General features: G+C 39.8%; 1 protein-coding gene across 1 annotated transcript in view; it reads right to left on the bottom strand.

Annotated features, from left to right (window-relative positions):
• The window catches only part of WNT2 (Wnt family member 2), a 59,868-nt gene that overhangs the window by 9,248 nt on the left and 34,006 nt on the right, over window positions 1-16,614 (bottom strand). Inside the window, exons 3-4 of the mRNA XM_018573962.1 lie at window positions 11,257-11,534; window positions 9,848-10,112 (exon numbers count right to left, since the gene is read on the bottom strand). Coding sequence (XP_018429464.1) covers window positions 9,848-10,112; window positions 11,257-11,534 — 543 coding nt within the window. The remainder of the gene's footprint in view (window positions 1-9,847; window positions 10,113-11,256; window positions 11,535-16,614) is intronic.

Raw genomic sequence — 16,614 nt, 5'->3', positions numbered from 1 at the left:
CAGATTGTTTGCCACCAGAAATAGTTTGACAGCTCCCTTCCAACAGTTCTCATAATTAAGCCCAAAATTATGTAATCTATCCAGGAATTATTTAGATCAGTGGTACTCAATCAATGTCACTCAAAGCGGTTTTTCGATGGCTCGTCACATAGCTTTGTAGTAAACGTGGCCTTGCTTGCCCAGGTGCAAAATCAGTGGCAAGCGATCTAGCACACGTTATCTTTGTAATAAAAAATAGTATACTACTAAGATCCAAGATGTAGTCTCTTAACAATACAGTTAATCATAGGAAGTGTTTGTTTCTATGGTTTTGAAACAATTAAACTAATATGATTGAGAGCACAGACACAAATAGCAGGCAGCAGAGGGACTTGCAGGGGTGTCAAAGTACTAGGCCGCGAACCGGTACCATGCAGCCCGCTGACAAGTCAGGAACGCAGTCACAGACCGCGTACCTGACTTGGGGGACCAACTACTTGGTCTGCATCTCTGTCGGATGCAGACTGTATAGCTGATCCCCTTGAAAACCGGGAGATCCTCAACTGGAACTTTTAAAACAAAGGACAAAGCCCAGTTACTCATGCTTGATTCAGGTAAGTCACCCCCACTTACACACTTACACAACCTCATGCAGGAGGATTACAGGTCACCTCTTCCCAATCTTCACCATTTTGGTGGGCATACCCACAAGGCATCTTCACAGACAGGGCCCTCCTGGCTGGTGGACCCATGGCTCTGGACCTGTATAGCACCCTATTGCTAACTCAACACATTTCACTATGTGCCAAAGTGAGTGTCAAGAGCAGGATCCAATGCCCTAAGCAACATTACAGGCCGACGCCTTCAAGCAGGGTCCGGGAACAGTCTGCCAAGGTGCAAACCAATCTGAAAGGCTGTTTGCAGTATCTATATTTCAGCCTGGACTTGATAGAGAAATCTTGTATAGGGGGAGAAATTCATAGGGAACAAAATCCATTAGGAAAAATAGTGTGTTTCTCTCAGCAGAGGGAAGAATTCCATCATCTAAGGACACTAGCAGAAAATGGAAGCTTCCTCAGAAGTGGGAGCGGTTGAGCTTTTTTTTCCCCAAGGTCCAATCACCTGCAGATGGCAGCAAAAAAAACCTTTGGTCTATGAATGCTGCATCCTGTACTGTACAATAAGAAGAAGAAGAATAACTAAGAATGAGTTATAATAAGAAGAAAATAACTAAGAATGATTTTCTCTCTGCTTTGCTAAAGCTTAAAGAAATGGTGAAGAGTATCCACAATGTGTTATACAGCCATTATGATGTGTGCTTGCTGACCTTTTGGTAGTAATAACTGCAAGCAAAGTTAAAAATTAGGACTAGAACAAGTAGTGATCATTCCTTAAATGCAAGCTGGTGACCACAAAGCTCCACCTAATGTATATTTTAACCATGGGACATATACCACGCTTTCTTCTACTCTTAGGGTTCATGAGCAGGCCTATTAGACAAGTGCCGTGCATAAAAATTAGGATCAGACGAAACTAATGAAAAATAGCATAATTATTCATTTTATCAAACTAAACAAACGAAAATTGCACATTTAAAACAGCAGCCATCGGCTACTGGCATGCTCGCTCTCTGCAAGATGGTAGCGCGCATACGCAGAAGGCACCAGTGGCCAATATGGCCGCTGCATGTTCTGTAAATGAATATATGCCCGAATATAGTTTTTTCGTATTTTCGGGCATATAAGAATTTGTTATTTCGGATTTGGACAAACTGACAAATCAACGGAATTTCATTGATTTGCAAGTTCGTCTGAATGCACATGTCTAAGGCCTATAGGCATACAACGAATGCATCTTTCCCCTCTTTTACCCCCCTCCCCTCTTCCTCCTTTTTTCTTTCACCAGCATTTGCATCGGCGTCTTTACCGACAATCATCCCATATAAACAACTGTAACCATTGCATATGCTCCATACATATTTCTAACCAACCCCTCCTTGACTTGTTTTGGGAGAAGATTTAACATGAAACCAGCAGAAATGATAATAAAAGCTTTGTTGACAACCTCCTGAAGATGGTTGTAAAATTGTTTGTAAAATGTAACTTTATAAATAATCCTTTCACTGAACATTAACAATTTATCATGCATTATTAAGCTGTCATACAATTTACGGGAACTGATCCTGCTATGGTTGTATTTTCTAGCAAAAATCAATAAAAATACTGAGAGAGAGAAAATTACTAGAAATAAATCCAGCAGGTAAAGTCTACCTGACTTGTGTTTTTCATCCAGTCATGGCTGTTCTGGAAACACCATTTTTGGAGCCTCTTAATGTGCAGGATGGGTATTCCCAGCTCTACCCGTTAAAGCTCTATGCTGTATCTCAGAGACATAACATTTTCATAACATTTTCATAGCACAAAACTGTGACAGAATACTGCAGAAGCTTGAAACCTGCTGCAATAGACATAAAACATATAACTTGGAATACGCTAAAGTGACCTTCCTGACTTAAGTACAGATGCAATGTTGCATGGAAAACATTAGTAGCTTATGTGATTGAAGCACAGAGCTGGTCTTTAAAATATATTTTTTAAAGGAAATGATAAATATAGTGGGAAAAGGAGTGCTGCAGGACACAATGGAATGCACAAAAAAGAATCCTTATAATGACATACGTTACTAACATCATCTGAACACGATTCAAGAGAACTTGGCATGCAGCATAGAGTATGACTAGTGAGATGCCACACCATTTGTTTCAATTAAAGCCCTTCCCTTTTTTTGTATGTTTCACACATACTTTATTCTATACAGATATCAGAAAGGAAAAGGTGATCTGAAATGCCAAACTACCTCCACATGAGGTCCAACATTTGACCACATTTCGATTACTAGCTTACTATATATGAGGCAAAGGAGAATGTGAGGACTAGAATACCTTATTTGTGATGTCATATACTACGCACTGGCTAAATACAGCTCTCCAAAGTCCTTGTGTTTATTGTTAGAACATAATTCATCATATAAATCATTCCCATGTCTGATTCTTCAGAGGTGCAACAAACTTAAGCTGCTTTATATAGCACAGTGAAATCACACATGGATAAACACAGATTAATGCAATAGCCGAATGGAGATCCTGGTAAGCACAGTTTTAAATTCATAATACATTTTTCACAGGGTGTATTTTTTTTTAAATGACCCTGCAGAATACGCAGGAAATGAGAAGTAGACCTGTCTGGAAAGAAACACTGCATTAAAATACGATGGTGGAGGAGGACTGGGAGGGTCTTTCTGAACCACTGGGAACTGGGAAAATATTAGGCAATTTTCACAATAATGATCCCTGATTTGTACTGGATGTTCAAAATTTGAAGTTGTATAATAGGCTAACTAAGCTAACAAACATTTCCTAACAATCTGAGGTATGGTTTCTGTCAGTGTTAATTGAAGCACATTGACTTAAAACACTACACTATATTAAAAGCATCCAACATGTATGAAACCTGTGTTATGAATTTGCTTTTGAGCCCAAGCTACAAGAAGAGTAAAATAGAGAGTCTCACACACCCCTGACCGAGAAGCCCTATATAATGGGGGGAGTGTGCTGTGCTGAAATGGCCACAGATGGTGCCACCAAATACTTGCAAAACAATAAATGGTCACCAGCACGCCACATTTTCTTCAAAATGAAATCCTTTTATTCATTCTAGCAGGTCATATCACCATGCGTGGCAACGTTTCGGAACCTGTCCGGTCCCTTCATCAGGCAAACAAAAGTGATAAAAGTTCAGAAAAAGTGTCAACAATATATACACAAGTGCACTAACCCATAAACCAATCAAAACACATAGTCCTGCCCCCCTGATGTCATGCTGACATCACATCCTGTTTCAGATGTCATCCTGTAAAACCATATCTGCAAAAAACAAAGTCCTTATGCAACAATGCAATGACATGGATCATAATATTATTGATGCGATCCGGTCGTTTCTATGTAAAAATTCAGTCAGATGTGTGTTTACAATACTCCTCTCATGGGGCCATAGGTCACACACTCCTTTTCTGCAAAGTATCACCCTCATCAGTATTGTGGTTTGGGGTGTACTGCAGGCTGTTAGTCATGGCCATGCCCATCCAATTACCTAAGGTTCATAGTCAAGCATCACAGCGCATGCGCATTCGTTAAAGTGGTCGGCGACCATGATAAGAGGTGAGTCCGATCCGGGAATCATCATATTGAGGCTGGCTCAGGTCAACCTAAAGGAACAAATCTTGTTGCATAATAGATGACATAATCTGTTATGTGCTGCTAAACGTGGACATGGTTCAACGACACATCGAGGTATAAATCCAGCATAACAAAAACAAGGGTGATTCTAAACACATTATATATCCATGAAAGCGGCGAACTCCCTCCCCCCCAGGACAGTATGGATACATGCTTGTTTAGTATAGTGGGGGTGTAAAGTAGAGGAATACTTACCTTATTCCTCACTCCCCTGACAGCTGCTGCTCTTCTACTTCTTGAGCCCTGCAACATCCTTGCTCCTCCATTGAACATGATGACATTGACGAGGGGTGGCCCAAAAGTGGCAAAGAGGAGTGCCTTTGGGGGACTGTTTGTCTATCCCAAAACTGGGGGGGAAGGAATAGGTTAAATATACCTCTGCTTTACCACCTCCCCGACAGACTAAACAAACATTTACTATTCTTGGATGGGGGGTGTCACAGAAGCCTCCGTGCCATGGGCACTTGGAGGGGACTGAAGGCCAGCCTCCTCCCCACCGACTGTGGACTCTGGCCTGGATTAAGGTTTTAAATTGCCAGTGGGGCTAGTACTGTATCTTGTCCAGGATCTAACATCTGAACTCCTTCATGGAACTCCTGTACGGGTTCATTTAGCGCTATTCTGGCTGGAGCGCGGACCAGCGAAGCTTATTACCAATCTTATGGAACTCTCAGCTGGACACTATGTGCCAGGTCATGCTGGCGCCACTAGGTCAGAATTAATTCACACACACAATAGGCTCCCTGTGGAGCCAAGTACATCTTTCTCCCTGAAAAACCTGCTGATGTGAGCACCCTGATAATCCCTTTATCATTTGTAGTTGTCACTAGTATAAGAAACATTATGATGTCTAAACTATGCAATGATTATCTTGAAACATTTGAGGGTTTTTTCTCAGTTACTTTGTCCAAAAGCCCCCACATTATATACTGCTAACATATAGACTGTTAAACAATTTATTTTGCTGCTGAAATGGGACCACCATTTAGTGTGACGTAGACAGGCAATTAACAGTTATATCCTGTGCAAAGTTGTGGGAGGGAAAGCAGCACAATTTATTTATATGATTTAACAGAAGGACTTGGCACCTAACACTTTACAGTTCATAAAAATGTACATTTTACTCACTAAAGCACACACCCTGTTTCCCACAAATAGACCTATACATATAAATATCAGCAGAAATGTATCTGACCAAATCAATTTATGCTCTGGTTAACCTGGCAAAACTCAATACAAGCTCAAAGCCGGCCTCACGCTGTTTCAGTGCATTAATGAACATTATTGTGCATTGTGTTTAAGCAGCCCATTCATTTGTATTGCACTGTCAGTGTGTCACAATGCAGGTTTTAATGCACATGCACATTTTTTCTAAGAAAAGTGCACTACAACACAGATGGTTCATTTGTGCATTGTGGTGCCATTCAATGGCTGGTATCAATCCATTATTGGCAGGTTTGTTGTAAACAAAGCACAAGGATGCAATGACATCGTTGTGGAGACTTTAGAAGGGTGTTCCAGAGAAGTTAGAATACAACGAATTTAGCAGTGCAGAGTAAACAAATATGAGATGAAAAAGTGGTGGAAGAAAAGATAGTGCAAAGCATGGGGAGCATATGATGTAGTAGAAAAGTGTTTAGAGTGATGAGCTAATAATTTAGGAGAGGGTTGCGGAGAGTAGGTGCTTTAGTAAGTGCATGTCCAGTTTGGTTACATTCACTTATGGTTGTAGAATACCTCCATGTTCAAAGTGGATATTCCAATCTGCCTTTATACTACATAGAAAGAATAAGATGTCCCACAGCACCATCCACACAGCTCTAACTCAATCCTGTTTTTAGTAAGCCTAGTTTAAAATTTCACCCAAAGGTATATCTCAGAATCTCCAAAAGACATGTAGAAAATAGTTATAAGAACGTAATATCACTAGCTCAGCCAGAAATGGGTGAATGGGCCTGAATGGGTCATTGGATAGGAGGAGACAGAGTGACTGACTGACTCAGGCTGTAAACTCATTTTCTGTCCAGATGTTCCAAATGCAGTAGAGTATAATACAGACGACAAAAGTATGAAGAACACATTCAACATTTAATTTGTCCCTTAAAACAGATCCATCAACTTCTTATGCATGTTTTCTGCACCTTCCCCAGAAATAACATTATACCCAAATACAAAGCACTGAAAGACCCTGTAGTACAGTACATTGTAGAGCCATTCCTCTCATAAGAACTCTCCCCACAGCTTATGGATATCAGCAGCCAAGGATATCTCTAGCATTGTATGCAACAAATTAAATAATTTTTATTAAATTACCACCAGTGTGTGTGTGTGTAAATATCATAAAAGGCTATTCGAAATACCAGTAACAATGTTAAAAAGGTAATGACTTGAATATCCAGTATCAATGCAGCCATATTTTCTATACCCCTTCCAACATTGGTGCCAAAAGAAAAGAAAAAAAGCCTTGCTTGTTAGGCATTTATTGCTTCTTGGTACAAATAAGGTTTTGGTTTTGGTGATACTGCCTTCCATGAGAAATAGAGAAAAAAAACAACATCATCATAAAAATACTTTTTCCCCCCAGTTTGACCAGTGATCATTTTAAAACAAGTGTTATTATAGAAGTAGCGCAGGTGGGCAAATAGAGTAGGGGTAGGCAACCTCAGCACTTCGGCTCTTGTAGAACTACAAATCCCATGGGGCATTGCAAGATTCTGACAGCCACAGGCATCACTCTTAAAGGCAGATACATGATGGAATTTGTAGTTTCATCACAGCTGGTGTGCGGCGGTTACCTACCCCTGAAATAGAGAATTATATGTGGCCCCTAACTGTAGGTAACTGCCGCACTCCTTATTGAATGCCCCTTGTGCTGATAGATGGTTGCTGAAGAGACTGCGAATGGCGCCGCACTTAACACTGTATTATCAGAAATATCACCAGCACACCAGTGGATAGTGTTAAAAAATAAAGCGTCTTTGATTCACGCATATTTGTCACATCAAAAATTGCAAAGTTTTGGGGCCGTGCAGAGTACCCTTCATCAAGCTTAACATGCTTTTCTGATATCAAATGTGGGCCCTCACACGTCTAGAGTTAGGCAGCGCATTCAGAACTCACACAGAAAATAAAGTGGGAGTAAAAAAAAGGCCTATCAGTGGTGTAGTGGCAGTATTACCCCCAACATTGGTGTCAGGTGCTGCAATAGACATCCCCAGCATTGGTGTAAGTGGACGCAATAAACCCCCAACATTAATGCCAGCGGATGCAATAATAACCCCCTGCATTACTGTGTAAGTGGACACAATAAAAAAAAAAAAAACCCTCAGCAATAATGTCACTGGACACAACAATAACCCCAGCATTGGTGCTAGTGGCAGTACTACTAACACCCCCAACATTGGTCAGTGGCAGAGTGCAAAGGGAGGAGAATGGCCCACCTGCACCATGGAAAGTCATGACGCTGTGTGAAAGCACCCCTGTAGAAGCCAGAAGGCTGGTTGAGAAAGGATGCTATAGTGAACTTCAGTTCAATGGCCCCCTTAGTGTCACATGTAATAGCTTGGGTATATCAATGCTTACTGTAAACAGAATTCTAAGATAGCACAAAGGAAACATTTCAGAATGAAGCACTTCTTTTAAATCATAGAAAGACGTCATTCCTTTCAAAGTGACCTTATACGAACAGTTAATACCAGACGTACAATTGAAATTCAGAGAAAATAGCAGAGTCTGAGAGGAACATTATAAAATCAGGTTAAGTGCATCTTTGCTTATTTCATTCCTTAAGTGCACTCTCTACATCAGCTCATTCTATGTAAATCTGACATTGTAATCAATACATTTCAAGCCCTGATATACAGAAAGATGTGGATTCTGAGAGTGAAGTCACCACACTGATATCTAACATTGGAAACTGCTTTTTCCATTAGGGACGATAAGTACGTCACATCATCTGACCAAAAAAAAAAATGATCTTGTGTATAATAGCTGTTCATTAAAAGTAGGTCCCTATAGCAGCAACATTATGTCATTGCTCTCCATTGTGAATAGTAATGCTCACTCAGGGTACATGATTTCATTTTCAGTTTTAAATCTTGTACTGGGGTAAATTATGTATCCGTTTCATTTCTCCAATAGATCAATTGAGCCTTTTTTCTTTCTTTTTTTTTTATTAAGCAATGGTCCTGCGAACCAATGTACTTAAGAATCCTACAAATTTTTGTTGAAGGGATTTGACACACCGCTGCCTAAAAATTGGTTCAGAGCAAAGTTTTCAAAACTTCTCGGGACCCCACACTGGATAAATGAGATTCACAGTCCATTTTTGTAGTGGCCACCTTAAAGCCCAACTGTGGGCACCATGCTTTTTTTTTTTACAGTTCAAGTCATCTATAACCCTTTTTCCTATGACATTTTAAGCTGTGCTTAGTGAACAGGGAAACAATAATAGTGGGCAGAGACACAACATTGGAACTGTAATGCAAGGCCCGTTGAAGTGGGCGATAGCCCAGAAATACATGGGAAGCTGTACATGCTTGCAGTAGGATAACAGCATAAAAGCTCTTTAACGGAAAAGGGCAAATAGGGAAGGAAATTGAATTAATAGCACGGTGTTGGGCTTTAAAATGTTATTTCTTATTAGATACTGCTGTGAAACCAAATACAAATGGTATTCAAGCTATCAAGGCACTGAATATGCATTGCTATTTCTTCCCCACAAGTGATAAGCACCTGTTTGTACAGGAAGAAAAGGTCTGTTGACTATCACAACCAAACATCTTTGCTAGTTTACACCAGAAAATGAGAGGGAGATATGATAGTGATAATGGTACAGTATTTGCCAGGTCACATAATCACATAAGGAGCATCCTCGGCAAGCTGCACGAGGGCTGAGCTAACACAAATTCAATTTACTGGAAAATTGCCATCAGCCTCAAATTGCCATCAGCCTAATCGGCCAATCAGCGGGAGAAGAGGTCAGGATGGAGCAGATGACAGAGGAGGTCGCGGCCATCTTGCCTCATTGAAGACGCAATGGAGGGCCTGTGTGCGGCGGATTCGGGTCCCTGAAGATGGCGGACGCGGCACAGGTACTCGTTTTATCAATTGGAGTATTTGCACGAGTACTCACGCAAATACTCGGTATCGCGGCCGATACCGATGCTTGTATCGGTGCATCCCTAGTTACAAGAAAACATTGTTTGCCCACTCAGTAACGTCCACTACATGGTCTGTAATGTAATATTGGTTTGGATAAGAGATGGGGCCTGCCATTACGGATTTGTTTTTTTAAAGATGCAGGGTTTAGGGTTGTCATCGTGATACTTGTTTCCCCAGCCAGCTAGTTGCTGACCTGTAATAAGCATGGGGAACAAGATTTCAGCAACTCTAACCCCACACCAGTTGCTTTCTTGTTCAAGGTAAGTGAGTTACTAGGTAGGAAGGTTAAAATTAGGATGATGTTCACAATGTTCAATGAACACATAGCATGGAATGGTTAATGTAAGACATATAGGCAATACATGATTCTTCTTTTCTTTCAACAAAAATATTGATTTTTATACAACTTACCAGCATCCCTGTCTCTGATACAGTAGTCAGGTGAATTCTCAAAGTACACTAGATCATTGGTAGTAGGCTTCTTAAATCTTTTATTTGCCACAGTAAAGCCTGTTCCATCTTGATTCATAACAACTTGTATAGCCCCATTATATTTTTTACGAAGGAAGTCTCCCGATTTTCGAAAATCCCCCATAGTTAGCCAGCATGTCCTTAAAGTACATGAGCCACTTACTCCATGGCATTTGCATTCTTGTGTCATGAACCTCTTAACAGCCTAAAGCACAAGGACAGAAGAGGCAATTATCAATACAAAGATCATAAACATTATCTTCATTATTATGCATTAACTATGTGGATGTCTATAATAAATACTACTACAATCTAAAAATATAATTCACATTCTTTTCAAATCTTGCCACAGATTCTCATTTAGATTCTTGATTGGCCCATTCTGAGACATTCACCATCTGGGTTTTAAATCACTGCAATGTAGCTTTGGCTGTGTTTAGGGTCATTTTACTGCTGGTAGGGGAACTCGTGCCCCAGGCTCAGGTCTCTAGCAGACTGAAACACATTTTGCGCCAACTAAACTATGTTTAACATCATCTAACTAGGTTATGAGCATTGTAAGCTTTCCGCACTTCATCCAAAACATTGCGGCAAATTTATCAAAACTGAAGCAGACAGAATCTGGAGCAGTGGCCCATGGCAACCAATCAGCTTCTCTCATCAGTTTGTTCAGTTAAGATTTGAAAATGATAGAGAATCTGATTGGTTGCCGTGCAGTTGCTCCAGATTTTGGCTGCTCCAGTTTTGATATATTCCCCTCATTAAGTTTTCATCCCATCAGGCTGTAGAGGAAATTTCTCCCCAATTTTTGCTACATTTCCCATATATCGTGTGGCAAAATCCTAAAGAGTTAATTTTGTTTTATATCAGAAATGGCTTTCTTATTGTCACTCATCTATATAGGTCGGATTTGTGAAGCAGCCAGATATAGTTATCACATGGAATGATTTCTCCTATTTTAGCTGTGGATCACCATCACACAAGCCAGTGAGTAGTGACTGGGAGTATAATCCAGGTGGAGACTTGTAACAGGAAGCACTCTGACAAGGGTCCTAGAAAAGTCAAAAGGTGATGGCCTCTAAAAGGGGCCTTATGCTTTTTTTTAACACACAGGTCATCCACAGAATAGGAGTTATTACAATTGAAATTAAACAGCCCCGATGCTGGCGACGTACACTGTACGTCGTCAGTCACGAAGGGGTTAAATGTATGCAATCCACTTTAAAAGTTGACCCTTGCTTCAGACTCTTCCGTGTATTAGCACAGGGGAATAACTACTTGCTATACCACGCTCATAAGCAACAAACACTGCCAAATACAGTAGATAATAGATAGAAGTAAATATGTACCTTTCTTCCAGCTCTGTTGTTATGAAGGTTCATCAAAGCTCTGGCATCTTTTCCTTTTCTTTCTTTCGCATCTACAAATGCTCTAGCAAACTTGATACCATAGTCTATGTTATCACTGCAGCCACCCCAGTCAAAGCTGCCTCTGATATCTTTAAAATAACCTTTTTTATTGGGATCACATGAGCAGGACTTCAACTCTCCTTGACTGCATGCCCTAGTAATAGCAAAAACAACTCCAGCAGAAGAGATGGCATAAACAAAAGCCGATTCTCGACTACCTGAAAATGTAAACAAACAAGAATTAGTGATCCCTATATACTGTGATCATTTTTTTTTAACCGTACGGCTTGGTTTTTTACATAGAAATATTATATCTATGGATTACCTCACATACTGTATGTCATTCAAATATAATGAGCAAATTTACCTAAGGAAAAGTCAAAGAAAACCTCTTATTTTTCTCATGCAGCTACAGTGTATTACAATATAAAACAAAAAGGCTGAGGAGCGCAACTACCTAGGTGCTTGCTACTAAACTTGGTAGTCTAACAATAAACACTCATATAGGTGGTGACTTACTTTCCAATTGGAGTGTCAGCAGGTAAATCTGAAGTGGATTGGCATCCAGAGTCTTTCTGTTCCAATGAGGAAAGGTGAGGGACTGACGGCTCCTGAACCATGGATGCGTTAAGAGATTGCAGGCACACGTACCAAAAAAGAATTCAGGTTCTTAGGGTGTTTGCAATTGAACACATTTCCACACACTTATCGCCATCCAAAAGGTTTCATCGTTTGTGCAGTAGAGAAACGTTCTGGATCTACAAACTAAACACCCTGACACCTGCGGGGCTAAATGAAGAAATTGAAATCCACACCATTCTTTAGACCGGTGCTCAAATATGCAATCACTAGTCGATTCATTATATACAAAAAGTACATTACCTTTCCCCCCTTTTTTTGCTTCAGTTCTCAATATATCTCTGGTTTTAACAACACAAATGAAGTGTTGCAGATGCACCTGCATGCAGGTTCATATTCGATATGTCCATACTGTCTGGGCAAAATATTCCATGGAGGCTCCGAGAAACACGTTATGCTAATAAGAATTGTCCTGTATGTCCATCCCAACTTTCTCGATCTGGCAGTATCTTATAACAGGTGTCGTAATCCTGCTCGTTAATATGCCGACAGTTTGTCCCCTGGATGAACCCAGGTTATAAGCCCATCCCCATCTTGGAGCAGCAGCCTATCACCGGGCTAATTGAATGTTTACTCCTCCCCCGTTACTTTTTAAAAAGACGACCGGCTTCCCAGGGTCTTTACTACCTTGAGGCTTGAAATAGGGAACCCCTCGAAACGCGTAGCCGACTGCCGACATTGCCCTCTGTGTCACTCTCTCCCCCAGACGTAGAATACTGACACACAACATTACCGCATCCACGGTTCAGGAACAGTCAGTCCCTCACCTTTCGTCATTGGAACAGAAAGACTCTGGATGCCAATCCACTTCAGATATACCTGCTGACACTCCAACTGTAAAGTAAGTCACCACCTATATGGGTGTTTATTGTTAGCCTACCAAGTTTAGTAGCACGCACCTAGGTAGTTGCGCTCCTCAGCCTTTTTGTTTTATATTGTGTTTGTGATCTACAGGGCTCCTCTCCCTGTATTGAGGAGCAGTGCACACCATTTCACATTATCCACATTCCTGAAGTGTGTCCTCACAGGAGTGCGCTTTATCATTTGTTTTTATCTACAGTGTATTACAGTCAAGGGAAACGCTGGGCAAAGCAGAATATTGAAGAGGAACTGAATTCTGGAATCTATTCCCAATAAAAGGCAGGCTGAGGGCAAAGTTGAAAGTATTGCTTGTGGTCTCCCGGCAGATCTTTCCCCCACTTTATTTTACACTATGTCTATGTGGGATGTGGGCATCTTGGAAGAGGCAGATTTTTGCTTCCTCAGAGCCACCAGCAAGGAGACCAGTGAGTAGCACAGTGGAGACATCACCAAATCTCACTCCAAATATCCTGAGACAAGAGGAAGATTTCACACTGCAAATATACAACTGAAAGGCAGTAGCTACAAGAGTTCAAGACAAACGGTCATTTTTTCATGGCACTGCCCTGACACAATTAACATTTCTAAATGTTTACCATAACATAGCACATCTTAGCTTTTTTTTAATCAGTTCTACTTTAAAAACCTACAAGTCTAAAAGTCTCTCAATTTAGGCAATAGTACACTATATATGTGGGCGACCCTGTAAATATGTGAAAAATTAGGGAGGTTAATATTTGTTTTATACTTGTTTAGATCTGCCCAATTCCTGCATAAGCATATGAACTTCCCTGGCAACTTCAATAATTGTCCCTTCATGAGTAATGACTCTCATGAGAGGAAGGAAGGGGATTATGTTAACTGGCATCCTCAGCATCCCTGTTAGAGGTTTCTCTACTAATGCTGCAAATCATATACAGTAATACCTTGGTTTACGAGCATAATTCGTTCCGGAAGCATGCTTGTAATCCAAAGCGCTTGTATATCAAAGCGAATTTCCCCATAGCGAATAATGGAAACTCAGATGATTCGTTCCACAACCCAAAAATATTCATATAAAAAGGATTACAATACAGTACTGTACTATAATATATAATTCAAAATATAAAGACAAATAAACCAATTACAGGTACCTATGTGGCTGGTGTGAGGGGGACAAGAGAGAGGAGGATTATTGTGCAGGACGACTTTCACTATCACTAACGGAATCACTGCTATCTCTTGGCTCAACGGAATCTTTTTCATTTCATGAAAACCTTAGCAAGGAATCTATCCAATGTGACATTGCGTTGTCGTTAAACAGACTCATCGCTCGCACTGCTACAGCCTTATTCGGGTGGCGCTTTTCTACAAAATTTTGCTCTTATTGCAAGACATTGCTTGTATATCAAGGCAACATTTTTCAGAAATGTTTGCTTGTCTTGCAAAATACTCTCAAACCAAGTTACTTGTAAACCAAGGTTTTACTGTACTTATTATACGCACAGCATCAGCAGTGCCAAACAGGCATGCACAGCTCAATGACAGTAAGGCGATGCAAATATATATTTTTGTTTGTTTTAGGCCTGCGACCAACAACACACAGAAGAAAAATTAGAAATGCAGACATAGGACTGTTACAAGCAAGAGAATCTCTTACATAACAGTATTGTTGTCTCTTCGAAATTAAAAAGGGAGTTTAAGTATCAGTTTAAAAATAAATAATGTGTCACATAATTCTTTATAATCTTGAGGGTCTGTGTGACCAAATATGCAATCAGATGCAAAAGAGGTCACCCCTTCATTGTACCTGAAAAACCTTTCAACAATAGTTACTTATATGAGTAACAACACACACATACAGTATTTTAAACACCAAACGTGTAATATAGCTAACTCAGAAAATAGCAAAAGATGTACAGGTCTCTCCGGCTTTCCCTTTTAATGCGTAGTTATTATGTAGTTAGACCTAAATGTTAACTTGCAGAACCTATTAAGAGGTCAACTAAAGGGGAGGAGAGCTAGAATTATTAATAGATATAAACACTTTTTGTTGATTTTACTGGAAAAAAAACCCTGAAATCTGTATTTCTGTTTACTGTCACTCACTGGTAGCAATATGGCATCTATTCCATTAGTGTAAACAGTATATTTGCGCAGATTCAGACTGCATCTACAAAGCTTACTTCCGGGTTCACTCCCTCTGATGGTTTGAATAGATCCAGAATGCACAAACGGCAATATAAAGCTGACTGAGTATAAGCGTTCTCCTACTCTAGTTACAAAAAAAAAACAAAAAATGAAAAGTTCTAACTCTTTCTCAACAAGGGTTCTCCAGATGTTGCTAGTGGTCCCTTAAGCAGATGCTGAATGATCTCCCATTTGATAGTGCCTGAATAGTTACAGGGGCAAGGCAACATGACAGTCAGTGGCATACCACCCATGATCTTTTTAGCGGTCTGTAAGTGTGGCATTCTTCCCACTGAACACCAATGTAAAGAGGAACTTATCCACTAATGCCGGTTTCTTTTTTGGCCATTGTTGTTCATTTTTATTTGATAATTATTATTGAAAATCCATTTTTCTTTTGGAGCATGTGTGTGTTAAAATAATACAGCATGAGTATTTAACACTGTAGATATGTTATATTCTTTATTATTGTATATCCATAATTTATATTGATATTGCTAATGTACCATTATCTGTGGATATTTTTAGCAGGAGTTCTCGGAGACCTGAAAATTATTTTAAGGGTTTCTCTGGGGTAAAAAGTTGAGAAAGGCTTTTTTTTTTTTTAACTGTTCCCCACTAAAACTTTTTTTCAGTTTTGGACAGAGATGTTGTTTAATTATTTGTGTACTTTATAGATTATCACATGTGATAATTACTGACCTCTCCATTAAATACATTTTAACAGATGCTGCTAAAACATCAGATTCTGTAATACTTTTCAGATTTAAGTACTTGTACTTCTCAAGTTTGTGATGGCCAAGGAAAATGTAAAGTCACTCCAGAAAATAATTGGGTGGGGTAAAGACCAGTGAAAGGATTTATTTTTGCATGCACAATCCTGAAAACAGCCTGCACAAGACACTGTCCAAATATTCAATATGATGTATTATCCAAAAGTATAGCGCATATCGAATATTGGAAATACGAGAGCTAAGGAAAATATATACCTGCACAAATGAGGTGTTATGTGATTAGTGGATTTTCAAAACTTGAGAACAAATAACTGACAATCTCTTAAAAAAAAGCATATATACATGCCTGTGTGTGTATATAAATCATTACAGTCAAAAATGTTAAGAAGAACACCAACCACACTCCTAAATTCACTCTATAACAGTAGGATTAAGTTAAGCAAAGGGCAACAATTTCTCCCTGCTGCAGAACTGTCGATTTGATTCCCCTAATGTTAACCTTGATAGCATGTGCTATACTTCAAGAAACACAAAGCAGAAGAATGACATCTGCTTTCATTTTAGCGGTTGTCATAATTCACTGAAAATGTTACATTTGCTGGATGAAACACTGGCTGTAGGGCTCACCTTGACACATATACATGAAAATTATATATTTATAGGTTTTAGATTTTTAAAGACAGAAATATTCATGACCTTGCCATGTTGCCAAGCACTGCATCACATAGTAATAAACATTCCTTATGTGGACAATATAACCTTATGCAGGGGCTTAACTAGAAATCACAGTGCCCCATAGCAAAATTTTGTATGGGGCCCCGTGATATCTAGTTATACCCCTTGCAGAGCCCACTCGAGATCCCACCTGAGGGTGACCCTGCAGAGCCCACCATAG

Source organism: Nanorana parkeri, unplaced genomic scaffold, assembly GCF_000935625.1.
Source record: "Nanorana parkeri isolate BGI_ZX_2015 unplaced genomic scaffold, ASM93562v1 scaffold49, whole genome shotgun sequence".
NCBI lineage: Eukaryota > Metazoa > Chordata > Amphibia > Anura > Dicroglossidae > Nanorana > Nanorana parkeri.
The sequence above is the reverse complement of the archived record's forward strand: the minus strand, read 5'-3'. Positions and strand labels throughout refer to the sequence as shown.